The sequence below is a fragment of the Podarcis erhardii genome (assembly GCF_964252035.2).
Source record: "Podarcis erhardii genome assembly, chromosome: 4".
In the NCBI taxonomy this organism is placed as follows: domain Eukaryota; kingdom Metazoa; phylum Chordata; class Lepidosauria; order Squamata; family Lacertidae; genus Podarcis; species Podarcis erhardii.
In genome coordinates this window covers 85,839,920-85,866,691 of record NC_138508.1, presented here as the reverse complement: position 1 = coordinate 85,866,691, position 26,772 = coordinate 85,839,920, and the positions used below count along the sequence as shown (strand labels likewise).

Below are 26,772 nucleotides of genomic sequence, written 5' to 3'. Positions count from 1 at the left end.
TCATAGAGCAACAACTGCTTGATCTACTCCTTCACGTTTACTGAGAAATAATTCCCCCTCTATTCAGTGGGTCTTGCTCATCATCGGCAAGTGTCTAAAGTACTGCAGCCTTAGAGAACCGAAACAAAGCTGTCACGCTCAAGGGGGTACAGGAGGGCCATTGATGAGTTGATAATGCTATTTCTGATAGTCTCGCTATCCCATAATTCCTCCCTCCCCCCTTTTAAAATAATGCGTAGTGTGCACATCTACTTTTAGGAGGGAAAACGAGGCAGAAATTCAATACGTGTGTGCGGATACACATGTGTATCTATAAGCCTATATAGGCGCATCCTTCCGGTTCCCTCTATTTTTTCACCCACGGTCAACGATTGGAAGAAGCTGTTCCGATAAATCAAACGGTGACACTTTGACGGCTGGCCTTGTATAAGCAATATGGTTCCCATATGGCCCCGTTATTTATGAATGACAGCAGAAAGTGTATTACATATTCGCTCGAGAGCGGGAAAGGAGAGCGCTTTACTTACGGACAACTTGCCCTGCTTCCCCTAACCCGCAGCGGCAGCCTCCCATTGAAAGGGAGAGGAGCCGAAAAAGGATAGGGCAAGGTAAATGGAGCAAAGTCCTCAGTGAAGCGTCCTTTAAAAAATAAAAATAAAATAATAAATCAAAAACTAGCAAAAGACAAGCAAACAAAAACAAGCAACCAAAAAACAAAGAACTCCCTAACCTCGATTTTGCAAAAATGGAGCATTCATTCCACACGTCTTCTATTTCAAAGGCGGAGTTCAGCACTGATTCAACTCTCTCCCATTGAAATGAATGGTTCCTTTTGCTGGGATCGTGGCCCGCGGTTAAAACACACACGCACCAGGCAGAGAGGTTTGTCGTGCGGATTATGCGGGTCTTAGCAAAACCAACGCAAAGCAGGCCTTATCTTCCTTGAGACTCCTCTCTCCCCAAAAACCACCGCTGCTGCATAACACTGAAACCGCCGGCCAAGGCGGAGAATACTGTAATAAATTTTAATAGTGGGAGGGCATTTCGCTGTATTTCTCTGTGGACACCCTAGGCGTTGTAGTGAGCCTGGGCTTTTTTAAAAAAAAACAAAAACCAAAACCAAAAAAACTCGGGCATTTAAAAGTTACAACTTTGGCTGAGACTTTCATTGACTTCCCACTTTGCTTGTATATTTGGCTTCTTGTAGACTAAAACCTGACAAAGCGTTTACAAAAAAAGAAAAGAAAAAAGAAAACTTATTCCAACATGTCCTTTTACAGAAGGAGGCTCTCTGCCCCCTGCTCTTCCCGCTCCAGCAGCACATGCCGTCTTCAGAGGTCAGAGGTCGAATGGCCTAGAAGTGGCTGAGGGAGGGGATATCAAAGGTGACCTGCAACTTAATATCCTGTTGATGAGCCTGTTGAATTTACGAGTGTCTGTGATACAGACAACAATCGTGGGCAAGTGAGGAGCCACCGAAGGGAGCTTGTCCACCTCCCAGTCTTTTCTGGTGAAGCATAGGAGGCTGGGCCTCGACAGGATTTCTCAAATCAGGATTTGGATTTTACAGGAGAAATCAGACCCCTCTTCTGCACACATTTCTGTCTTGTACAATTTAACAACAACAGCAGCAACACCACCAGAAGCCGGCACCATATTTGCTAGGAAACAAATCTAACTGATTTCAGTAAGAAGTAAAGAAAGCACAGAAGCCTAACAACCTTATTGGATCAGATCCAGCCAAAGGTTGATTTCAATAGGGGTGAAAAACCATTCACAGCTTGAAATCAAGGGATGGAACAATCTGACCCTACGCATACTTACTTGGGAGTAAGATGCTAAATCACTTGCATATTAACTCCTAAGTCAGGGTGCATGCAGTTTCAGAACTCATTGCGCTTGGTTGGCTTCTGCCTGTTTGCTTGGGAGTAAATCCCATTGACTTCGCACGAAAGTATTTTCGACTCAGGCTGAATCAGAGGTGCATAATTTTGCCAGTAAATTTGATTGAGCACAGTGGGACCTCCGAAGTAAACGTGCATAGGATCGGGCTACACGGGGAGGCTGGATTCTAGACGCATTTTGGGTGGGGGAGCTGGGGGAGCTGAAGTCAATGGGATTTGTGTGGAAGCAAGCTTTCCTTTGCAAATATAATTCTTATACAGTCACCTACACAGAGATAGCCCTGTCCTCGGGTCAAAGGAAAGCCAAGCCACAGCTAAATAAGCTCCATCAAGGAGACCCAGCAAAGGCGCAGCACTAGAGATAAACGGATACCGTGGAGTTCCCCACCACACACCCCCAGATGCCATTTGCAGGGGGGCGGGAGCTCAGAAGCGGCAGATCATTGCAAAATAACGAAGACAGCGAGCGACACTGAGCGAAGCTGCCTTTCCTTCGTTCCAGGCTTGGAGAAAGCAAAAAGAAAAAGGCAAAAGCGTGGAAGGAAACTTACAGACAGGGGGGGCCATGTTTCCCCAAGAGCTGGTGGCGATGGTGACAGACCGGTCACGTATCTAGCAGGCTGTAGGCCGGGGCCCCCAAGAAAGCTACTCTGGCTGAGGAGGAATCCGATCCCTTCTCTCCTTCCCTTCGCCTTGCTAACCCACTTCCCGAAGGGATTTTGACTGCTGGCCGCTTTCTTCCCTCGCAAAGAATGAGCTTTAAAGGCTGTACTCCGGCCAATGGCCCATGAAAGGGACGGCAGGTTTCTTTCTTGGCTCCTCTTCTCCCCCCACTCCCTTCCTTTCCTTCTCACCCCCGTGACATTGGTTGGGGGGGGGGGAGAGAAAAGGAGGCTTTTTTTTTTTGGCTGTTTGGAGAGAAATAAAGCACTTCTGGGGAGGGGGTGGAAGGACGGCGATCTAGCTTTGAACTTGGATCAGCTCCTCTGTTTCCTACCGGGAGGGGAGAAATGGGAAAGTTTGAAAGAAAAGCGGCGTCCAGCCTGCGGGGGACTCCGGCCGGAATTTACGAATTTACCTCCCAAAAGTGTCCTGAACAAGCCGCCGAGGCCGTTAGACAGCGGGGGAGGGATCTGAGAGAAAGGAAAGGAGAGAGAAAGAAACGTGTGGGTGGGTGGATGTGTGAATGAGACTTGAGGCTACATTCAAAAACTGTTTTAGCCATGGATTGTGTGTGTGTGTGTGTGTGTGTGTGTGTGAGAGAGAGAGAGAGAGAGAGAGAGAGAGATTTCCCCCTTCTGTCGAAAAATATTCTAGGAGCCTTGTCACAGTTCCTTGAAAGTGTTCCACTATAAAGCCGATGGGATTTACCTAGAGGCGGACGCGCCTTAGACCAGGGCCTAAAGGAACTGCGCGCAAGGCTCCGTGGTGTTTATCTTGCTCCTCCAAGGTCTCTGGATGTCGGAAGGTGCGGGGGACCTTTTTAGCTCTGCTTCTCTTTGCCAGCGCTCAAACCCTGGAGAGAAATAGGTAGGTGGGTGGGTGTGCTGGAAAGTCAGGCCGAGAGAAACGCAGGCTGGTTGGGTCCATAGAAGGGGGGGGGGGGGAGAAGCGCCCCCCCACCTCAATCCTGCAAGCTGGCAAGGGGCACTGAGGGAGCTGGCCGAGGGCTGCGGACAAGGAAGGGATGGAGACAATTTGCGATTTGGAGGAAGGAAGAGCCACGCAGCCGTGAGGTGTGCAAGGCTGACGCTCGTCCTGAGAACAGCGAAAACCCGGCTCTTTCAGCGCCTAGATCCACGCCTAAAGCTATACTAGGAAGCTAGAAAGAACAAGTCCGTTCTTGCAGCATTTTCAATGGACTAAAATGCATCTTCGTGCCAAAATAAAAATGTAATTTAATCAAGGAAGGAAATCATGGATGATGTACTATTTATATGTGCGCATTATGTATGTGCGTGGTACATCTAAATAGCTCTCTGTACCTGTATCTCCTCCCTTCCTTCCTTCCCCCTACAAGGACGCAAAATCGGTTTGAAAATGGGCCTGTGCAGGTGCAAAAGAATACAGCAGAAAGCGTAAAAAGGTTTTGTCTTATGCTAATATGGCCTAAGGGGGGGGGGATAAAACACACCCCCAACCCAGGAGCAACCCCATTTCCTTTTCTAGTTTCCATTCTCATAAGACCACAGAGATTATTTGTATTCCTAAATGGGAAGAAGAAAGGCCGCCGTTATTTTTCCTGAAAAGAAGGGGAAATATTTCTGGATACTGCCCTTTTTATTTCCTCAGCAAATTTGCTTTGGATTGCAGGTTTGGGTGGTTTTTAATTTTTTTTTTAATCTAAACAAGCTCATTCAGGAAACAGATCTGTACTGGCAGGAGTGTGTAATGTGTATTTTCAGTTAGCAATCTTAGAATCTAGTTTGCAAATTTCCATTCGTGAGGCTTTGCGATGTGATTAGTTACAAACACACACAAACGCAGCGGCAAAAGGTTGCAATCACGGGTTGCTGCTTTTTTCAACACCCCTTCCCCGCTATGCAGCTCGCTCCCATGCCCCCTCCTGACAACCGCCCACTAACCCGCTCTTTTCTTTTACACTACTCCGAGACATCTCTATTTACACCCGTGTCAGCAGCCTCCCAGCGAAGTCCATTTCCTGTTGGAATCGATGGGAGGGAAACTCCCGTCGGTTTTTAGCGGATCTGAATGGCACCTTCGCTCGGAATCTTTCACAAAACGCACACGCAGATATTCTCCATCCCAGATATTCTCATCTGCTGTGGTTTCCCTCTCCTTTGACACCCCCTCGCCCAATCTCTCTCTTAAAAAACAAAACAAAACAAAACAAAAACATGCCTTGCTCTCTCTCTCTCGCTCTTTCGCCACCCCAAAGGGTCCTTTTGGTCCGGTTTCCCCGCGAGAAACGCACCCGAGAGGTAAACTGGATCTCGTTGGGAACCGATCCCGCCCCCCTCCCCCCCGCGCCCCCCTCCCCCAACCCACCCTCTGGCTGCCCTATGATCCGAGCCTGCCCCTCTCTCGCCTCTGCCCGGGGCGGGAGCGGAGGGGAGGGGGAGCGGAGGGGAGGCGGGTCGGACCAGGGGACGCGCGAGTGGCTATTAGCCCGCCTTGGGGGGAAGGCTTGGATTGATGGGGCCGGGCCGACCAATGAGACGGCGCCAGGAGATCGGCCTGGCTGCTGTTAAAGGGGGCGGTGGGAGAGGAGCTGCCAGTCCAGCCTAGGAACTAGCGGGAGAGGCTGGGAGGAGGAGGAGGAGGAGGAGGAGAAGGAGAAGAAGGGGGTGGCGAGGAGGGGGGGATAAAAAGCAGCCACAGCAGCGGCGCCCACCGCAACCAGCAGACGGAGGCGAGAGGCGAGCAGAGGGAGAAGCCGGCCAGCGCCCAGGGAGGAGGACCGACCCGCCCCCCCCCCGCCAAAAAAGAGGAGGAGGAGGAGGAGGAAGGACCGCAGCTCACGGCTGGAGCATCTCCATGGCTGGCGCTGGCGGCGGTGCCTGAGTGGAACCCGCGCCCGGGCTGAGGGACGGACCTGGGGCGCTCCACTCCCCCCTCCGCCCCTCCGCCTGTGTTATTGTTCTGGGCTGCCTCTCTCGCTCTCTCTCTCTTTTTCTTCTTTTACAAATCCGCATCTCTCCCCCTCCCCTCCTCTCCCCCCCCCTCAATCTCGTCCCCTCCTCCTCCTCCTCCTCCTCCTCCCCAACTTAAAGCGAGCGAGGTTGTGGCGAGGGAAGAGGCGCCCGATTCCTCCCTCTCGTGAGGAGAACAGCGGCGGCGGCGGCGGCGGCAACTTTGGAGCCCGTGAGGCGGAACCGAATGGCGGGCAGAGCGGGAGGCGGAGGAGGTGGCGGCAGCGGCAGCGGAGGAGAAGAAGAAGAAGAACGGGAATAATATATCTATATACGCACACATATGTGTTATATATATATATATATTAAAAACAACAACAAGGGGTGGTTAGAGGGGGGGGAACCCGAACATTTCAGAGGAGGCGGGGCGGGGGGCACCGGGGCGGGGTAGCAGCGCAGCGGAGAACCGTGTGTTTGTTTTCTGAGCGGAGAGTGTGCGGAGCGCGCGAGCGGAGAGCCGGCCACTCGCGCGCGCCCCGGCGTGTGCGTGAGCGCGCGCGCGCGCGAGGGAGTGTGCCTATATATCTCCTCGCCTGTTTGTGAGAGAGAGAGGCTGTCGGTGTGGCTGTGGCGGTGTGACATCTCTTCGCCAGAGGGCTTGTGTGTGTGGTACTGTTGTTGTTGTTGTTGTTGTGGGTAGCTCTTTTCCCCCCCATTTCTGCCCCTCCTTCTCAGGGAAAGGCGAGTCCCCTCTGCGTCCCTCCCTCCCCCCCCCCACCGCCCCTCTCCTCTTCCCTCCCTCCCCGGCTCCCTCTCTCTCTCCCTCCCCTCCGCCCGCTCCCCTCTCTGTGCCTTCTTCCCTCAGAGCTGCCCGCCCGCCCTCGCCTCAGCTGCTTTAATACCCTTCGGCTGGCCGCCTGCGCCTGAACTCTCGTCGTCGGCGCGCGGCTCTTTCTCCCGCTCGCGCAGCAGCAGCAGCAGCAGAAGACAGAGAGCCGCCGGTCGCTCGGACCCTCGCCGGGGGCTCCTGGGCGGCATGCTTCTGGATGCGGGGCCGCAGTTCCCGGCGCTGGGCGTGGGCTCCTTCGCCCGGCACCCTCCTCCTCCGTCGGCGGCCGAGATGCAGGAGCGCGAGCTGAGCCTGCAGAACAGCTTCGTGGACTCGGCGGCGGCGGCGGCGGCGGCGCACCTGGGCGCCTTCAAGCTCAACGCGGCGGCGGCGGCGGCGGCGGCGCACGAGCTGTCTCCGGGCCAGGGCTCGGCCTTCAGCTCGCAGGCGCCCGCTTACCCGCACGCGGCGCATGTGGGCTCCTACTCCGCGCCGCCCTTCAACTCCCCCCGGGACTTCTTGTTTCGGAGCCGGGGCTTCGGCGACGCGGCGGCCGGCGGCGGCCAGCACGGGCTCTTCGGGGCCGCGGCGGCGGCGGCGGCGGCCACGGGCAGCCTGCACCACCCGCACGCCGAGGCGCAGAGCCACCTGCTGTTCCCGGGCATCGGCGAGCAGCACGGCGCGCCGGGCTCGCCCAACGTGCTCAACGGGCAGATGCGCCTGGGCTTGCCCGGAGAAGTCTTCGGCCGCTCGGACCAGTACCGCCAGGTGTCCAGCCCGCGCGCGGACCCTTACTCGGCGGCGCAGCTGCACGGCCAGTACGGGCCCATGAACATGAACATGGGCATGAACATGGCGGCGCACCACGCGCACCACCCGCACCATGCCCACCCGCACCATGCCCACCCGCACCACCACCACCACCACCACCACCCGGGGGCCTTCTTCCGCTACATGCGCCAGCAGTGCATCAAGCAGGAGCTCATCTGCAAGTGGATCGACCCCGAGCAGCTGAGCAGCCCCAAGAAGAGCTGCAACAAAACTTTCAGCACCATGCACGAGCTGGTCACTCACGTCTCCGTGGAGCACGTCGGCGGGCCCGAGCAGAGCAATCACATCTGCTTCTGGGAGGAGTGTCCCCGCGAAGGGAAGCCCTTCAAGGCCAAGTACAAGCTGGTCAACCACATCCGCGTGCACACGGGCGAGAAGCCCTTCCCGTGCCCCTTCCCCGGCTGCGGGAAGGTCTTCGCGCGCTCCGAGAACCTCAAGATCCACAAAAGGACGCACACAGGTCAGTCCACGAGGGATTTCACGCTCTTTGCCGGGTCGGAAAGGGTGGTTGGTGGGTGTGAGACTGTGGGGAAGGGAAGGGGGCATTGCGACACAAACCTCCCCGTGCATGCTGCCGCACATGAATCTGCTTACTCGGAAAGGTGTTTAATTTTGTCCAAACCCTTTAAAGGAAGTGATGCTTTATTTGATCGTAAAAAATAAACACGTAAGAAGTAAAATAAAATTGCTTCCAAATGGCTGCCTTCTCTTAAGGCTGCCTGAACTGGGCCGGGCTCCTTGGGATACTTAGGGGAGATGCAGTGGGATCAGATACTTAGGGGAAAGTAAGATACACTGGCATCAGTCAGTTGCCAAGGGAGTCTCTCCTTCAGAGTGGGACGGCTCCCTTCAAAGAAGCAAAAACCGCCCGAGCAGATAACTGGAAATATACGAAGGGACCTTACAGGTTAATCCTGAAGAGAAGCGAGTGTTGTTCCTGTCGGTATAGTCTACTTTTAAGGAAATCTGTAAAGCTGAGCAGCTGACTAGGAAATCTCTTCCTTTGAAATCCACCGGCTTCATTTCCAAATATATTCAGGTCTGAGGTGCTCCTGCAATGAACGCCGCGTTTCCAGAAAATGGGTAAATAAGTGGGTAGTTTAAAAAGGCATAGTTGTGCCGTTTTATAAATGTGATGGTAGGAATCTAAAACAGAGCTGAATTTTACATTTTGTATTTTAGACCTATATTCTAGAAAAACTACCCTTAAGAGGGAGGGGGGAGCTCTTTTCCTTTCTCCGCCCCCCTGGTCATTTCACCGCGCTTTTCAGGGACTGCTTTCCATTAAATTGAAATGGAGTGAGGCGGGACCATAAAATTTTCTCATTTGCAAAAGTGTTTTGAAAGTCTGACTTGGGGCGCCGGAAGGCAGTTTTCCACTAGTTTATTATTTTTGTTAAAGCAACATGTAATAAACAACAGAGGATTTAAGGTTGATAAACTTCCGGGGGTAGGATTCCCCCCCCCCTTCCTAACGCTGCCACCCCAAAATGAGAACTAATGGGTGAGAAAGGAGGCCGCGTTTCTGGGCGATAGAAATCGTGTGAGTCCAGGTAGTGGAATCAAACAACTGCGTTTCCCAGGCTCCTAGATAATTCTACTTCAGCCGGCCAGATTTCTACTGGAGCATTTTTATTTTTATTTTTATTTTTATTTTTGGGGTCCGCACCCTACCCCGCCCCGGGGGAAAAAGAAGACCAGCAAATATTTGAGCAATTTCCGGGCATCAGTGTTGACTGAGAGAAAGGAGCAAAACTCTGTGAGCCTTTCTGGTTGTGTTGCTGAAGTGCTAAGAACGGGTTTAGGTGCGAGACGGGCTTTAACAAGGTTTAGCAAATCCGAGACGTTGATTTGCATGGAGATGGCCGCGTTTTGCGGGGGGGGGGGGCGGCTCTGAGCGGATGTCTTTAAGGAACAATTTAGGTGCTAATGGAATTTCGCGTTAAATTGCGCGTCTCTCCCACCTCCGGTTTCAAGGGCGGGGGAAGGATCCGGCGGTGGCTGTGTTTGAGTTCTCACACCTACAAATTGCTCGGAAATCTGGCGAAGGGGCGAAGAAGTTCTAGGAAAATTCCAAGGGAGGGTTGTGCATGTGTTTTTTGCTTCGGTTTCTCTCGCCCTCTTCGCCCCCCATCATCCCCAGCGGATATTTTGAGAACTGACTTCCAATGTCCTTGCATGAAAGAGGAGAAAAATACTGCAGCAGCCTGCTCAGATCTGGAGTCGTTTGCGGCTTGACGCGGTTTAAACAGGGGGTGGGGGTTGGTTCTGGTCCGGTGGCTGTTTTTAAATGCACTAACTGGGAAAGGCTCCTTGGCCTGGCTTTTAAATGCAACACCAGTTGGAATGAAAACAAAAGAAATACGCATCCCGAAAGAGACGCGCAAATCTCTTTATTGGGTTCCTTGGGGAATCGCGCTTTTAAAAACAATGACCACAGACCTGAGGACTTTCTTGAATTCCCCCATTTTCCTTGTATTAGCTGGGACCCTGGCCCGGTATTTCTTTCCGAAGCTGCATAATCCCCTGCACAACTCACCCAACTCATTTCCCTCACATCCTAAATTCGACTGAGCTCCTGCGGAATTCTCAGACGAACATTTAAAGATCAGATGCCAATGAAAAGAGGCACATACGAAAAGGAGGTCGCTTTCCTTTAGCTGACCAAAAAAACCCCCGAGGATGTTCAAGTTTCTTCCAAGATCTCACAGCCACTAAATGTTTGTTTTATAGTTCTTGGTAAAAGATCGCTTTTTAGCTGCTAAGTGGATTGGAACAGAAGCCAGCCGGGCGACTCGTTCGCACGCGCTTACGCCGAATTGGCCTTTCCCCCTTCTCCTCCTTTGCAGGCGAGAAGCCGTTCCAGTGCGAATTCGAGGGCTGCGACCGACGCTTCGCCAACAGCAGCGACCGAAAGAAGCACATGCACGTCCACACTTCGGACAAGCCCTATCTCTGCAAGATGTGCGACAAATCCTACACCCACCCCAGCTCCCTGCGGAAACACATGAAGGTAAGCCGGAGAAGCGCGACAGGGCCTGGGAAGGGGGTGCCGAGGACGGGGCTACACACAGGACGGCGGGGGAGGGTTTCACTGCTCCTGTAGCCCCAGGCTGCGGAGTTATTGGGAAGCAAGTCCCGCTCAAACCGGAGTGGTTTCCCAATAAACCTGCTTCAAACCAAATTCCAAAGAAAATGTTGTGCATAGCCGGAAGAGAGGGACCTTTTGGGCTCCTACCCAGCTTCCTGATCTGTTACTAACTCGGGGGGATTTATGCAACCTTACTAAATGTAGGATTTCAGCACTGGGGAAGGGTCGGCGGCGGTGCTGAGCCTATGGAGCGCCTTGAAGGAACGGAAAAGGGTGGGAGAGATCTGGGAGCCTTTTCTGTGTCCTTTCAACGCCAGTTGCTTAGTTTGCTTTCTCGCTGTTGGCCTGGCAGGTCCACGAATCCTCCCCGCAAGGCTCCGAGTCGTCGCCCGCGGCCAGCTCCGGCTACGAGTCGTCCACTCCGCCGGGCTTGGTGTCCCCCAGCGCAGAGACCCAAAGCACAGCCGCCAGCAACCTGTCCTCTGCAGCGGCCGCCGCGGCTGCTGCTGCTGCCGCCGCCGCTGCGGCCGCAGTCTCGGCGGTGCACCGGAGCAGCAACGGCGGAGCGGGAGGAGGAGGCGGCGGCGGCGGGAGCTCGGGCGGCGGCGGAGGAGGCAGCGGCGGCGGCGGAGGAGCGGGCAGCGGCGGATCCAGCGCCAGCCACGGCGGCCTCACGTCCAACTTCAACGAGTGGTACGTCTGAAGAGGCCTCCTGGCCCTGCCGCCGCCGCCGCCGCCCCAGCCAGATGCCTCGAAAATGAAGGAAGGAAAGCAGGAAGGAAGGAAGGAAGCCGCCGTCGAAGTCGCTCTCCGCCTTCCCTCTCTCTCTTTCTCCACCCCGCCGCCCCCTTTTGTTTGGACTGGGACATCTTGAAGCAGCAGAAGGGAGAGAAAGAGAGAGAGAAAATAAAATCTTTTGAAAGAAAGAAAGAAAGAAAGAAAGAAAGAAAGAAAGAAAGAAAGAAAGAAAAGGAAGGATTAAAAGCAGCCCAAGCGGTTCTACCCGCCACGGGACACCCGCTGCCTCCTGAGCCTTGCGGACATTCAGTTCTGCCGGCGAGGGGGGACCCCTGCCGCCCCTCCTGCCTCCAGCGCCTTGGGAACAAAAGATCAGACACAAGGAGGGAGGACCCGTCGGTCCTGGGACCAGCCGGCCCCCAACCACCGCCTCCATCCCCCTCGGACTCTCTGTGTACATAGAGGAGTCTTCGCTCCTTCCGCCAAGGAGGTGGTAATCATAAAGTTTTCTCGGTGTATAGAAATTGGTCCACTTTGTGAACTATGGATTTGGTTCTTCCCTCCCGCCCTCTCTCTCTCTCTCCCAGAAGTGATGCGCTCTCTCTCTCTCTCTCTCTCTCTCTGCCTCCTGTCCTCTCTCTCTTGTTAGCTCCCCCCACCTTCTCTTTCTCTTTCCTTCTCTCTTTTTTAAATTCACCCATTTTTAAAGGGAAAGGGGGGGAAGTAAAGTGGAAACAAAATGGTTTCTTTTGTAATTGTGGTATTGAATATTGTGTTCCTTTTTTTAAAAAAAAGAGGCAACTTTGATTGTAAACTTCATTCAGCTATAGACTGGAAAGATTTTAAAACAAACAAACAAAAAAACACACGTGCCAAAGTCTCCATGCTTCTTCGAAACAAACCCAGATTGATTCCTCCTCCTCTTCCAATGCTTGTGAATGTATTTTCTGTTAGCTGGATTTACATGTGATGTTTTAGTGCATTTTGCAAGTTCTATTTGTTAGTTCCTGTTTGGAAGTTTGTGGGGAGGGGGAAATAAACGTAGTGCCGTTAGGGATTTTTTTCCGTAATAACACCCTTCCTTGTGTAAATAGCTGTTGCCATATTTATCCATTTGTAATTAAATTATGGTATTAACTTGCTACAGAGGAAACAGTATTTATAAAGAATGTTTCTTAACTATAAATATGTACAATTGTGAGCATAAACTGTTTCAGAATTTTTTTATTTGAAGGTTCATGTGGTTTCATCATTTCTTGTGATATGTTTTTTTTTTTTTTTGAGAGTAATGCATACAGAAATATAATAAAATGTGTTGAAACTGCAGTGACTGACATTCCCCTCCCACTTTCTTTCCTTTCCTTTCTTTCTTGGTATGTCAAAGGTTTTCTTATGTTGATTAGAGTGTGCCTTAAGAAAGGCCAAATTCGCTATACTCTGCAAAATGTTTTAGATATGTGATTAAAATCACATGAGGGCACAACTTATACAAAAACTAAGTTTTATCAGTTTAACTAAGTATTTAAAACAAATCTACGTCCTGTCTTAATATACTGGGTTTGCAAAGCCAATATCATACCAAGAATGATACTCCTAGGCTGCACTCCTGTGCATTTTTACCTTGGAGTAAATTTAATTGAAGACATTACTGGGTAAATATGTGTGGAATTTAACTACACAGGGTTTTGCAACTCTAGGGCTGGATCTAGTCAAAGATTAGTAGTTTTAAGGGCCATTTCAGTGGAAGAATTAAGCATGTGTTTCACCTTTTTCCCTGTGAAAATCAAAAGTCTTCCAAGTTCTGCCAGTCTCCTATATTTCAAGTCAATTTTATACCCTCATAGACTGTCAAAACCTTTCTTGCTTGTAGTTTGCCCTTATCTCCTTTTTTACTTTTATGAAAGGTCCCATTTTTAATCTGGATTTTTTGGTACTTATGTTAAATTTATTTTTTAAAAGCTGTTCACATGCTTTACAATTTATTTGTTTTTAAATCTAGGAGTAGATCCCAAATCCTTCTCCATAAAAATCTGGATTCTTTAAAAGTTGGAAACACTTCTTCCCTTGTTTAGAATAGTTCTTATGCTTTTTATTTTGCACATTTATCTGTACTAATATATATTTTTTCCCCTCCACCAAAGATGAGGAAAAAAGAGATGAATCAGATAGGCTTTAAAAAAAGCAGTATCCCCCCCCCTTTACTTTGTAGTGCTGGGGAACAGTACAACCATGACTTTGGTGTGACAGTATGTGTTAAAGATGCAATGGCTAAGAAAACAAAAAGTTTAGGGGCTGTGTAATTTGCTGGATATGGCTTTAACAAAATTATTCTCCCCACCCCAAATTTACCAGTGTGCGTGTGTGTTTGTTTGTTTGTGTATGTGTGTATAATTTAAAATAACATTCTACATGAGTAAATAGGTATATAATTAAGAATGATGACCTAAATTAACTTTTGCTTGTCTGCAAGATTGTAGATTCTCCGCTATCCTCTTGACTTCAACCCAGAATCAGTGCTTTGGACATGCTTTGATTTTATGAGCCACTTTCTAGTAACCAGGACGTGGAATTGAACTGTGAAGCCTTCAAAAAAACCTTCGAAAGCCTGGCATTTGCCCAAAATCCAGTGCCAGCCACCTGGGCACCCAAAAGAGGCACGCATCCTTCCCCCCTTTTTCCAAGCCCCGTGCAAGTGTGCTCCTGGCACTCCTCTCACAAAACTCTGCAGCGCCAGCCAAAAACCGCTCAAACGATACATTTGCCTCTCCAGCCCAGTCGCTTGTTTTCATTGCATTCCATCCAAACCCCCCACCCTGTTTGGAATTTATGTTAGCAACACTATCCCTCTTTGGCAGGGAAGAGAAGAGCCTTGGACTGTAGTCCTAGGCCCACCTCCTCGAGAGCAAGTCCCGCTAAGCACAGTAGGACCTATTTCCGAGTAAAAATTCATTTTTGGAGCAAGCTTTTCGCCTGATGTTTGGTGCGGGGGGAACAGGGATGATAGATTCGCGCTTGGGCCTGGAAGAGGATGCCCTTGAGGGAGCATTTTAAAAAAAAATCTTTTTTTTGCTGCGGTCCAAAAAACACAACCTGGCACGCTTCCTTTACTCCCCAACTTGGAGCGGTCTCTTCCTTCGTAGTCATTCATTCAGTCAGTCAGTCATTCTCCGCTGCATAATGTAAAAGCCCCGAAGTAATCAAATGGCTGTTAAAATCTCATTTTCCTCCCTTAATAATATTAGGCCAGAGAGAGAGAGAGAGAAACCCAACCCAATTTTATTAAAGGAATTAGCATATGGCGCTGATCCCTGCGAGAGAGAGATCTCGCTGGCTGGGAAACTACAGCAGGGCACGGTCGGAAGAATGGCAAGAGAGGCCCCAAAGAGCGTTGGATTGAAATTGGCTCTCTCTGTGTGTGTGTGTGTGTGTGTGTGTGAGAGAGAGAGAGAGAGAGAGGAATCCGTTGTTCAGCGCCCGCTCCCTCCCGCCATTCAATGGCCTCCACCAGATTAAGTCTGATTTAAAGTTGAACGCAGGGGAAAGAGTGGGGACGTCTCTGCGCTCTCCTTTTCTGTTTCTGACCACGGCTTTGTTCCTGGTTTTTTGTGTCTCCCAGAACCTGGAGGAAGGGGGACTCCTGGATCCCCGGCTGAAGGGTCAGCGAGAAAGATCCCTTCGATCCCTCCGGAAGAGGCTCGGGCGAGAGACGGCGGTGCTGCTGGCCGTAGGCTTGTAGGTTCCTCGGCTCTCCTTTCCCCAGAGGAAGCAAGCGCCGTCCATCACGGCCAGCCCACACCAACAAATGACACGCCGCAGCTTTGTGGTCCTCGCCCGTTCCCCAGCCTCCCCGATGTCCCTCGGGTCCCACCGCGGCACCCACCCACACCTGCAGGCAATGCTGGGTTGAAAAAACAGAGAAGCCTCGGGCGCGCCCGGGCACTGCGCTCTCCACCAAGTGGTCCGGGTCCCTGCCTGACATCAGCAGCCTTCTCTGCCTTTCAGGCCCCTGGGCAGGGCAGGGAGAGGGACTCTTCTCTCCCCACCCCCACCCCTTCCCCTAGGCTAGCCTTGAACTTGAACTTGAGCTGGCCTTGGCTGCCACCATCGCCCTAGTCTTGCCAGCCAGCACCCACAAAGACTCGGCATCTTGGACGGGGAGGGAACCCAGGCAGCTTTAGAAACGGATGGCGAGGCGAAATAGAGACCTGCCCAGGAGATGGAGGTTTACAGATGCAGATACATGGCGAACGCCCGTATGAATCAGACGAAAGTGGGCTCCAATACTCATCTCTCCTGTATAATGCATGAGAGAACATACGTCTAGGATGTATGTAATAGAACGCACTATAAATAATACAAAGCAGCTGCGTAAAAAAGCTGGTGGAGGGAGAGAGGCAGCCCCCACTCCACCGTGTCCGGCTGGAAACCCCGAAAGTTGCTCATCCCTTCAGACTCTCGCGAAATTGTCTCCTTGGATTCAACGAGACTTACTTTCGCGTATACATCGGTAGAGATCAGGGCTAAATCCTTGCAAAAATTGCAGACCCAGAGTCGTCAAACGGATATGCATATCCAGAAATGACTAAAAAACTAGAATACGCTATTATTTTTATTATTATTATTATTATTATTATTATTATTATTATTGTTGTTGTTATTATTACATTTTCCCTTTTCCCCTTCTGTTCCAGCTCTCCCCAATCGCTCAGATTTGAGTCTGTCCTTCAGCTTTGATTCTGCAAAGATTTCCTCCGCCTTTGGTTTCGTTTATGTTTCCTAATTATGATTTGTGATGATTGCAACAACATTTAACTAGACTAGCCGCCGCCGTGTTCTATTACCGAGCAGTGCTATAACTAGTACGATGTGCTCTTGCGTGCTAGGAGTAAATATGCAGCAGTGTCAAACTACGTAAGTTGTAAGTATGCAATACCAACTTAAGTAGTTGAATGGGGACTAGTAGTGGCACTTTGCGCTCTCATCTGTAAAAGGGAACCTGAAGAACCGGCGCGCGCGTTACCGATGCAGTGGCAACCGGTTGCTAAACCACAGCAGCCCCAAAGAACTGTGAGTGGAAAGGTAGCTCGATTAAAAACAGTGAGGGGTGTGTGGTTTGTGTGTGTGAACTTCCCAGGAAGGTACGAAGGACAGAGGACTTTACCCGCCCTGCCAGACCTGAACTGGCGAGCAGGCACAGTACAGTGATAACTTAAACCGATTTGCGGAATCCCAGTTTTAAATGGGCCGATCTGAAACAATCTGGTTTAACATTTTCTCTTCCAGCGCAATCCCGCGTGCGTTTCCTCGGGAGGGAGTGTCTTTGTGTCCATCGGGGACCGTTCCCTCACCAGCAAGTGTGTAGAGGGTGGCAGGCTTCGAAAATCTTAAAGACAAACTCGTCGAAGGGGGTCCAAGCCAGCCTCCTTTTCAATAAGGCGGAAGGAGAATTTATCAGTTGCGGGAAATCCATTTCTGCTATTGAGTACACTGACTTGGGAAGGTGGATTTCGGTGGGACCGAGTTCCACCAAAGAAGCACCCTCGACCTCTCTCCTTTCAAGCCAGTCGAAGAAAACCTCCTCTTGCTTTTTGGAGGGCAAATGCTGTTTGTGACTGCTCGATTGGGCGTTCCTGGGCTGTCCTGCTCAGCTGCGCTGCCGACACAGAAGCTTTCCCTCTGGAAGTTGGGCACGATCCAGCCGAAAATCGGGACACTTTGCAACACGCGCCTCACTGTTACCAATGGGACTTGAAAGTGCTTAGCTTTGTATGGACGGGGCCCCGCTGGGGACACCTTACTTAATGGTCGGTTCCCCGCTGATGCTCGGGACGGAGGTTGCCCCCTGCCCAGCCACGGAGAGGCGAAGGATAAATGGAGGTCAAGGTCAGCCAGAGTAGACAGCAACCCTATCCTCAGCACTGAAAGGGGTCGATTCCCAAGTAAGTGGACGTCGGCGAACAGCTTTAACGCAGCTTCTCTCTTAAGGCTTCCTTTGCAATCCTCGGCACGCCTACCTGCGAGCAAATCCCACTGCTATTAAACACTGAAGGAGATAGGGTGCATAGGATGGAGGAAAAGTGCTTTCCTTCCTACTACAACGTCAAGGCACGAAAACCCGCTCCAGCCACTTTTCCCAGCGGGACTTGCTTCCGAGGAGACGCGCCTCGAATCGCGCTGCCCAGGCATTGCTCCAGAGAGCGAACCCTCCAGGACGTTCTCCTCCGCAAGCCCCTCTGGAAAGACTCGCAAGGGCTTGCGCGCAAGACGTTCGGAGAGGAGGCTGAACTGGAAGATACTTGCCAAGGGATTTCCAAAAACTCCGCTTCATTAAAAGTATACTTCAGCCTGCAACCTGAGACTTAACTGGAAAGAAAACTCCCCTGGAAACCAGAGGGGCTTTTTAGCAAGTGGGTTGCAAAGGAACAGACACCCCCCCCCCCGCCAGGTATGGAGGGAGGGAGGGAGCTTAGCCAAGGTGCTGCACAAACGGAAGATGCAACATATAGGGTGGGCAGGGGAGAGGGGACATTGGCTTTGCAAGGCTGGGCCAGTGGGATATGGAGGGCCAGTGGGATGGGGGAGAGGGAAGACAGTGGAGCAACTTGCTCCGTTTCGATTCTAGGGCGCACTTGGGAGTCGGTCTTCTTTAAAATAATAGCATTTGCTTCTCAGTAAATATGCTTTTAACGCTTCATACGCAAGCCGAAGGCTATATCCCAAAAGACAGGGTCGGTTTCCCCCGCCCACAGCAGGAAAGGGCTGGAGAAGGAAGACAGGGGTGTGTGTGTGGTTGTGTGGGTGTGGGTGTGTGTGTGTGAGAGTGTGTGTGTGTGTGTGTGTGTGTGTGTGTGAGAGAGAGAGAGAGAGAGAGAGAGAGAGAGAGAGAGAGTCACTTCAAAGGCCTCACAAGTCTAGAGAGGAAAAGCCAAAACAAAACGCCTTGGCCCCGTTTACTTCCTTTGGAGGTGCTCCTGCCTGGGAACCGGGCCGCCTCCGATTCTCTCTGCCACCCCTACTCCACGCAGAAAACCTATGACTGGCGAGACCTTTCTCCATCACCGACTGAGTGCATTGGTAGCATTGGTAGCAACGACAATTTATGGCTCTCAGAAGCGACAAGGAATCGGTCTCATGCACACACATGAGCACACAGGAGATAAGTAAATAATAATTTTATAAACTATATAGGGTGATCTGTTCATTCGTCTACAGTGAGATAAGAAATATCTCCCTATAAATATATCAATAAAATATATAGTTTCCTGGGTTGAAGATTAGGGGAGGTGTCTTTCGGTTACCAGGGTGCGGTGGGCATATTTAAAATGTGCAGTGTTTGATCAGGGAGTCGAATTTCAATCCGCCACCCATGGTAAGACACCGGGGTCCATTACCAACCCGATCCTAAACACGCGACCTCCTATAAGCCAAGACATTGAGGTTGGCGCTGTCCCCGCTTCGACGACGTCTTGCAAAATGGTCTATAATTATAAACTCCATAATTAAATGGAGCTGGGTGTTCCAAGGCAGCAAAACGCCGATAGATGGGAGGGAACAGGAGTCGAGGCAGCTCAAAGCCGTGTTCAGAGTAAGCTGTTTCGGTACGTATACAAGATGCTACCCTCCCTCCAAGTAAGTCAGGACAGCGTACAGTAGGAGTGCCCCCCCCCAACAACCCTGTGAGGAACGACTGGCTTATGAGGTCATCCAAAGAACAACCGCCAACTCGGCTAGGATAATTCAGCAACATAATTCTCTCTCTCCATGGCTCCTCTTCCCACAAGGCATCTCCTCCGCTTTCTCCTGCCGGCTCTTGGGGAAAGGCCGCCTCCCTCCAACCCAGACATCTTGTCCTGGGGTGCAAAACTCCAGGGTCCCCTCCACCTGCCCTGTGGGAAATGGGGGTTTCCAGCAGCACCCAGGGCACCCTGGCAAGAGAAGCAAGGGCCTTGGGGAGGTGGCTTGTCTTGTGGGCCTAGGCGGTTCCCTTTCAGATCCCAAGGGAATTCGCCCCTTCGGAGCGCACGTGCTCGGGATCTGGGCGCGCCAGATGGCTGCTGCGTGCGGGGTGGTTTGTGGGCGCTCTGGCAAGGATGACACCTGCTCAGAGCTGTTCTTCCTTTGCAGCTCCTTCCTCTCTCGCTTGATTTTGTTGCCCGTTCCCTTCTCCACCCGAGAAGTCGTGGGGCTGAAGCGGGGTTGTGGCGGTGGTGGGGAGATGAGGATCCCAGAGGGAGTGGCACTGGGGCCAGCTGGGCGACAGGAGGGCGAGAGGGAAAGGTCACCCCCAGGCGACACCCCCCCCCATTTATGCTGCGGGGGTATTGATCCGCCCAGAAAGATCAACGTGAAAGCCGGTGTGTCATGCATACTAATGAGAGCCGTTTGCAGAATTTAATTAGCCTTGACTTTCCCCCACTTCGTTCTCCTTCTCCTCCTCTCGGCGATATTTTACGCGCGTCTTGCCCAGGCGAGACTGCCTGCTGGCCGCGTGGCGACGCCTCCTGCCAAAGAGGATCGGCCTGACTTGCTACTACTCCGGGCCAGGAGCGGACGAGCACCAAGGAAACAGGCGTCCTTCCAGGCCCCGCCCTCTTCTGAAAACAAATAAATAGGGTCGAGGGTTCGAGTCCCACGTTGGGCAAAAGAGTCAGGAGGTTGGACTAGATGACCCTAGGGAGCCCTTCCAACTCTACCGTTCTATGATTCTACGAAACAACAAACCTTTCCTTGGACAATAGATGCCTTCCACATTTCGACTTTTAGGCCCAAATTGCAGTCAGAGAGGAAAGGAGTACCAATGGGAGGCTTCACGGCTTACTTCCGTTGTTTACTTCGGAGTAAGCCCGCTTCGGGTTCAGGTACACAAGCCCGCAGTGGTGATAAGCAGCTTGCTTGCCCCGATCCAAAGAAAGAAAAGGGAAGCCCGCTTACTCATAAACTGCGCTGCAAGCAATAGGCTTTACTTCTAGTGTGGACTTCCGCGTCTGTTATTTACGGCAGGAGATCTCACTTGCTCAGGGCGGCTTATTCCCCAGATAAAGGAAGCACGAGATCGCAGCTTTCCCTAGAAGTCTGTCTACATCTGAACTTAAATGGGTCTACTCGAAATTAAGGCCCGTGAACAGAACTTTCTTTAAGGTAAGTGCGACTGGACTCGCAGCCTCTGGACAACCCGATCCTTCAGCTCCAGACACTGTATTAAGGCTGTAATCATGTGCATTGTCCCCTGGGGGGAAAACCCCATCGACTAGAGTGGCACTTCCTCCTCAGTAAACATGCTCTTGTAAAGCTACCATCTTCAATCCCATTCAACTAATCCAGATTTACTCCTAAATAAACATTTAGTAGACTGCCAGCTTAATTGATTTAGCCGCTACACTCACTTCCATCTACACGCGTCTAGGCTAGCTCTGGATCCTCAAAGTATTCACAGCGCCCATTGCAGCGACGGAAAAAACCACTTTACTTAAGGGAGAAGCCCCCACTGGCACGTGATTAACTTCTGGGGTTGCAGCAGCTAAACTGTCCCAAGACACCTTCCTTCCAAGTACGCATTGCCACTCTCCCAGCCGCCAGCGATTCCGTTTCCTTGCCTCTGGTCAACGGAGCTCTTTACGCGTTTAGGTTGCAGGGTTGCTCTGTGGAGGGTGGAGAGGAAGGGTGGTACCATGGGGCAGAATTTGATGGACGGATGTTCAGAGGCCCCACTTAGGGCTCCTCGATGCAGCAGAGCGCGCTTACCACGTATTGGAGTAAGTGTGGCAATTCACACGGCCATCATTAAAAACAACGGGGGTGGGTGGGTGGGGAGTAATAAAACCATTGTCCCGGGTCTAAAATTCCCATAGTGCACCACTGGGGGTCGGGGGGTAGAAGAAAACGAAAGTAAGTCCTCGCCTGCCTTTTTCTCCCTCTGCCCATTTCTGCCTGGCATAGATGGGAGCGAGCGGGGAGGCGAGCCAGGACTTTCCCATTCTCCCAGCTGCTCTCGCCTAACCTCGTGCAGCGACGCACCATTCTCGCTCCAAACCCATTTCCAACAACTTCTTTGTTAATCCGGAATCCTCGAGAAAGGCGATGGCTGGGAGAGGGAGGGGGGAGCCGTCTGGGAGCAGAAAACACACAACACACACACACACACACACACACACACACAAACACACACAGAGAGAGAGAAACTCCACACCCACGTGGTTCTCAGCAGGTCTCCAGCCCCAAGTCTTTACGCTCGCTCGCCATTTGCGCACTGATTTATGATGGAAGTAATTTAAACGGGGAGAGTTTACGGCTGGAGTTATTAGACGGAATACCTCCGCCTGACACCGCCGCTCTTCCTTCTCTCTCTCTCTCTCTCTCTCTCTCCCCACCGCGCAACCCGTTTCCCAAGCCTGCAGCTGCGAGGCACGGCTAGCGCCAAGTTCAGGCCGAGCCGCCGCCGCCGCCGCCGCACATTCCTCCACCGCGCGCGCTTCCTTCTCCTCCGGGATCAAAGGCGCAGCGAGGAAGCGCGACGGATTTGAGGCGGCGGGGACGTGTCCACTCATACTAGACCTTGAAAGGAGTGGGGGTAGTGGGGGGGAGAGAGGGAGGGAGCACAACACCCCAAACAAACACGGAACCTAACCCAACGAAGCTGGCGCTTCGTGCCCCCCTCATCTCCAGCCATTAAACAAAAATTAACCCGGCACTTTTGGGGCGTCTCCAGTAAACAAAATTGAAATAACCAGCTATGATGGCGGCAAAATGACCGACTATGATGGCGGCGGCAAAATCAGAGACTGTTTAGTCTGGCATCTCTTCTCCCAAGCCGACTCCCTGGAAACTGAAGTCAGGCATGGGGGAGGGCGAGGGAGATCTTTTTTAAAAAACGGGGGCGGGGGAGAAATGTTCAGGGAAGTGTGTGAGAGAGACAGAGAGAGAAAGAATCCTGTACAATTAAATAGAATACAGCGTGTGAACTGTGAAAGGAGACACACACGCAGAGAGAGAGTATATACATTAGGCTATAAAATGCACAAAGTGTTTGATGGAATGAAACAGCTTAGGATATATACCATAAAACAACTGGCACAACAGGTTCGATCCAGGGCAAGTGAAGCACGTTTGTAGAGTTTATGTCCTTGCGAGAGAGGGCAACAGGGTTGCTCACTCGCTCAACAGCAGATTTCAGCGGGAAGCTGTGTCCGGGCGGTGCCCAATGTAATAAAAAAACAGGGAAACTGGGAGGCAGGCCGCAGAAAAATGAAGAACGAAAGGAAGAAAGTATGTTATTTTAAGTCGGGCTCATTACAGAAATAAGGAACAAGAATGCATCTCTAGAAGGCCCCTACAGGACTTTTCAATAGAGAGGTCTCAGCAGGTGAGATGTTTTGTTCCTTGCTGGTGCCAGAGCCTATTCCATAGGTGAAACCCCTTCAGGTCCTCAGTGGATCAAACCTTTTGGAATATCAAGGTCTGTTGAGGAATATCCAAGGTGTTGACCACACCTTCAGCTCTTAATCCCTCAAAGTTTTGCGGTATCAAAACACTAACACATCACTTTTACCAGGGAGGCAAAGTAACTGTCCCACAATTTCAGGAGAAACCAGGAGTTCTGGTTTCAATAAAAATATGAATCCACGCGGGTTCCTCCGTCGCAACCCCACCCTGATTTCATATGCCCTGAAGTGCTTCATTCCCCTTTCCACCCATTCTTATTCGATCATAGCTTTATAGAAGCATGATACTTAAGTAATCCGGAACAGAACAGTTCTTTAACTTATTAACCTTTTCTGCCCCTTCAAGTTGAAGAGGAAGGCGAGAAGGGTGGGGTGGGGAGGAGGAGATAAATTCCCTTAGAAAGAGGTTTCAAATATTTGAGTTCTGGGGAGCAGAGCAGTCACCGAACTGGGAACTGGAGCGAGCTGAATACAACTTAATTTTAAAACACCATTCCAGGGTTTTTATTTCTCTAGATAAATGCTGGGGAGGGTTTATGGTCTTGTAAACTGGATACCCGGAGTTGCTATAAATGGCTGACTGTAGACTCCTGCGATCCGTATTTGGAAAAATTGAACTAATTTTTTTCATTCCAAAGACCAGCTTCTAAGGACTCTTTCCCTGTCTTATTCGTTGTTGAGAATTCTACTATCAAGTGCGTATATTTGGGGTATATGAAGACTCCCAGACCAGTCTGCCTTTTGGAACGGTTTCGAATTCTCCCTAAACCTCCCCCAAAAAAACATAGCGAGGCGTGGATTTCTATTTATGACAGGTGGGTCCGCCTTAAGAATTCGTGGTTATTCTGGCAGGTTTGACGTCCTTAAATACAAAGTTAGATTTCCAGGCAATCCATTTCCAAGCAACTAAATGTGTTTACCTGCTAGTAAGCCCTCTTTTTAAAGGGACTGTATCTCGTCTGGCTTCTAGCATTTTGTGTTGCCAAGGAGGCCTGAAGACATGAACCAGAGCGGAGTTGCCAGAACGGAAATACAGGAAGTCGAAGATGCTTACTTAATTGTGCCAAGAATTAACAACACACAGTGAAACTATATAAAATTGCAAACACGTATCTAGTCCTTATCAGTTATTCCTTTTCACTCATTGTCTAAAATACCGGAAGGCTAGAAATGTACCTCTGACCAACGAGGTACAATACTGTCTACAGACTTCCCTTACATCCCCGCAAGAAAAAGGGATAGAGAACTAAAAAAACAAAAGTAAGGACAAGGCCCATTTCATTCAATGGGACTTACTTCTGAGTAGACTTGTATAGGATGGCGCTGTAAGTGTGCTTAGGGCTGCAACCGTAGAGACAAGACGAGAGATGTCCCTTTCTAGGCAACATAGAATCACCGTTTATTTGACCCGAGCGCCGCTTTCCCACGTTTTAAAAGCAGGTCAGTGCAGGGTTAAGGCTTATTATAGTTCGCCCTGCTGTGTCTCTTTCCTCCCTCCCGGCTTTGACTCAGGATCGAGGCTCTGTGCGGTTGAAATCGACGTTACACTCCACTTGCTCCAGATGCTTATCCTTGGAAGTGGATAGTCGAATTGACTCAGGATCAAAAAGTGGGCACGTGGTAAAAATTACGACCTCGACGTCTGGCACACGTTAAAGAGGCGTCAAGAAACTTTAGACAAAGTGCATTCATCATACTTCGGGAGGAAAAGCGATACCCTGAACTCAACGAGAAAGTAAATACGCTTCCAAGTCAGGGGAGCTGGTTTACTCACGCCTAAACGCCTCGTTTGGAAGCGATCGTCGCTGAAACTAATAGCGGTGGCTTGCAAGTACATAGATTTCAGACCCCTGTGGCAATGTGCTTACTTTCTGCCTATGGTATGGCCCTCCATCCTTCACATGGGAGTATAGATAGACCCCATATTCTAGTGGTTTTTATCTGGAGGTATGTCCCCATTTCTTTCAGTGGCGTTTACTTCCAGGTAAGCGTGCCACTTCGAAATAGTACGAACGCCGCAGCTCGTCGGCTTTTGCCCTGCGAAACATCAACTCCTGCCGATTGTTATATTTTATTTTTCAGCCCGCCTTCTCAGGCCAGATAATGCCACCCGAATCATCAACGCGGAGGTGAACTGAAGCTCATCTGAGATCAAGCTGCAAATGATCCCGTTTAGGACTGGAGCGGAGAGGCGAGACTTTAAAGCACGCCTGCTTGGAAGTCGAGACCACTCAAAGTAATGGTGAAACAGACCACTTCCGAGCAAGAAGAAAGATCTTAGACAGAGAGAGACCCACTGCCCTCAGCAGGCCCAACAAGCATTCACAAGAGGACTTGGCATCATCCGTTTAGCCCACAAGCTGCAATGCTATCCGGGTTGTGTGATGCATTCCGTGAAGCACTTCGAAGTAAGCATCTAGGAGGTCGCAGTCTCACACCAGCAGAGAAAGGCCCACCTGGAGCAGGGCTTGGTCAAGTGAAGCCCTTTTAGGTGAAACAACCCTGTGCAAACTTTCCCACGAGCAAGCCTTCTTGTAGACAGAGGGCCTTGCTTCCCAGTACCTGTAATGAGATCGCGCCAGGACTCTTTTAGTTGAATTCAGTGATCATACGCTGTAAAGTCTAGATCCGGAGCGACGGTGGAGAAATGTACTTAAGTAATTTACAGCACCATTCCACACGAAAAGACCCTTCTTATGGGTTATAGAAACGCCCTCCCATCAGATGTCAAGGAGATAAGTAACTATACAACCTTTAGAAGACATTTGAAGGCAGAAGTATTTGATGTTTTGTTACATTTTTATATATGTTGGAAGTAGCTGGGGCAGCCCAGTCAGATGGGCGGCACACTATCATCATCATCATCATCATCATCCACTAAGTTCCACTCAGAGTTGACCCACTGAATTGGGTTTATTAACTGCAATGGGTCTACTCTGAGCAGGACTAGCATTGGCTATGTCTGCTAAACACACGTCTCGACTCAAAAAATAAAAGGAAGCAAGTCGCTTGACATCAGTAAGACATCTTGCCATGTGGATTGTGTTGAGGGCAAACGCGAAAAGCCGGAGCTGGTACTAATAATGCTTCGATGAGAGGCAGAAACGGTTTCCACTGGCTGCGGTTTGGACGGCTCAGAGTCTGGTTAAGTTGGCCAGTATCCTTCCATCATTTTTTTTTTTTTTTAAATTATTGACGGAGGTTTCCTGGCAGAAATATTCTTCTAGCGTTCCGCCCCACCTACAGAGAGACGTTTCTTTTCCTTTTAAAATTTTGTGCAACTGACCTGACTCCAGCCAAAAGGGGATGTGGCCACCGGGAGTGAGGCAACCCAGGCAATAAATTAGCCTTCTCTCGGTAGCTCTGAGGTCTCTCCAAGGGTCCCTGGACTGTTGATCTAATTCATTCAAGCGGCGGCCTCTTGGCCGCGCTTTCCATTCCGATCCTAAACCATTGTCCTCTTACTGACTCCAAGGGCGCGGCGGCTTCTAGCTAAACGCAGTTAGGATCGCGTGTTGCTCGGGAGAGAATCCTGTGGAAATCTAGGTATAGTACCCTCCCCGTCAAAAAAAAACAACCCGGCAGAGATAGCGGTGCTACATGGGACCTTTGTGGCGAGTTCGAATCCGTTTGTTAGTGTTGGATACCCACGTATGTACGTGTGTGTGTGTGTGTGTGTGTGTGTGTAGGGGTGGAATGGGTGGAAAAGGCAAAGCGATATTCGAGGCATGGAATTTGGACATCATCTTTTCCAAGGGAAAGCACAGAGAACGGAACTCAAGCAAGACCAAACCCGGGATAGATTTAACTGCGTAAAATGAGCGGCGCCTTCAGAAACCGGATTCCAGCGCTGCGTCGGAGGCTTTTCGATTTAACTGGGGAAGCAAGCAGCGCACGCAAATATTTGCACTTCTGGTGCCGCACTTCCGGCCCGCTTTCCTCTCCTGCCTTCAATTTATTTCTAAAACTTATATTCTCCAGAAGTTAAGATTCAGGTTAAAAAACAACAGGAACCACGGTCACCTCCCGCTTTCGTTTGTCCCCATTAACAACATTCACAAGTGAAGGCGCGCATCTCATAGTCACTTGTGAAAACCGCCCCTATATTGGTTTATCAAATGCGACCCGCGCCTCGATCCTACATGGCCAGGAAAGGTCACTTTTTTCCGGATCTTGTACGATTTTCTTCTCTAGTTGGAAATAAAGTTTATGATATTGTATGGTGTTTTTCGCGATTAATACTATCAATAACATGAATTATTAGGACGATAGTGCCATTTATGCTTTTTGTACCTCATTTGGGAAACATCCTCACTGAAATTAAGACCCGGCGTTTAAATTTATTACC

General features: G+C 50.6%; 1 protein-coding gene across 1 annotated transcript; it reads left to right on the top strand.

Moving 5' to 3' along the window:
- Nucleotides 1-6,485: 6,485 nt before the first annotated feature.
- On the top strand, nt 6,486-11,081 carry ZIC2 (Zic family member 2). The gene is made up of 3 exons (XM_081859952.1): nt 6,486-7,617; nt 10,007-10,170; nt 10,601-11,081. The coding sequence occupies exons 1-3, from the start codon at nt 6,534-6,536 to the stop codon at nt 10,949-10,951; spliced, it is 1,599 nt and encodes a 532-aa protein (XP_081716078.1). The 5' UTR covers nt 6,486-6,533; the 3' UTR covers nt 10,952-11,081.
- Nucleotides 11,082-26,772: the final 15,691 nt, after the last annotated feature.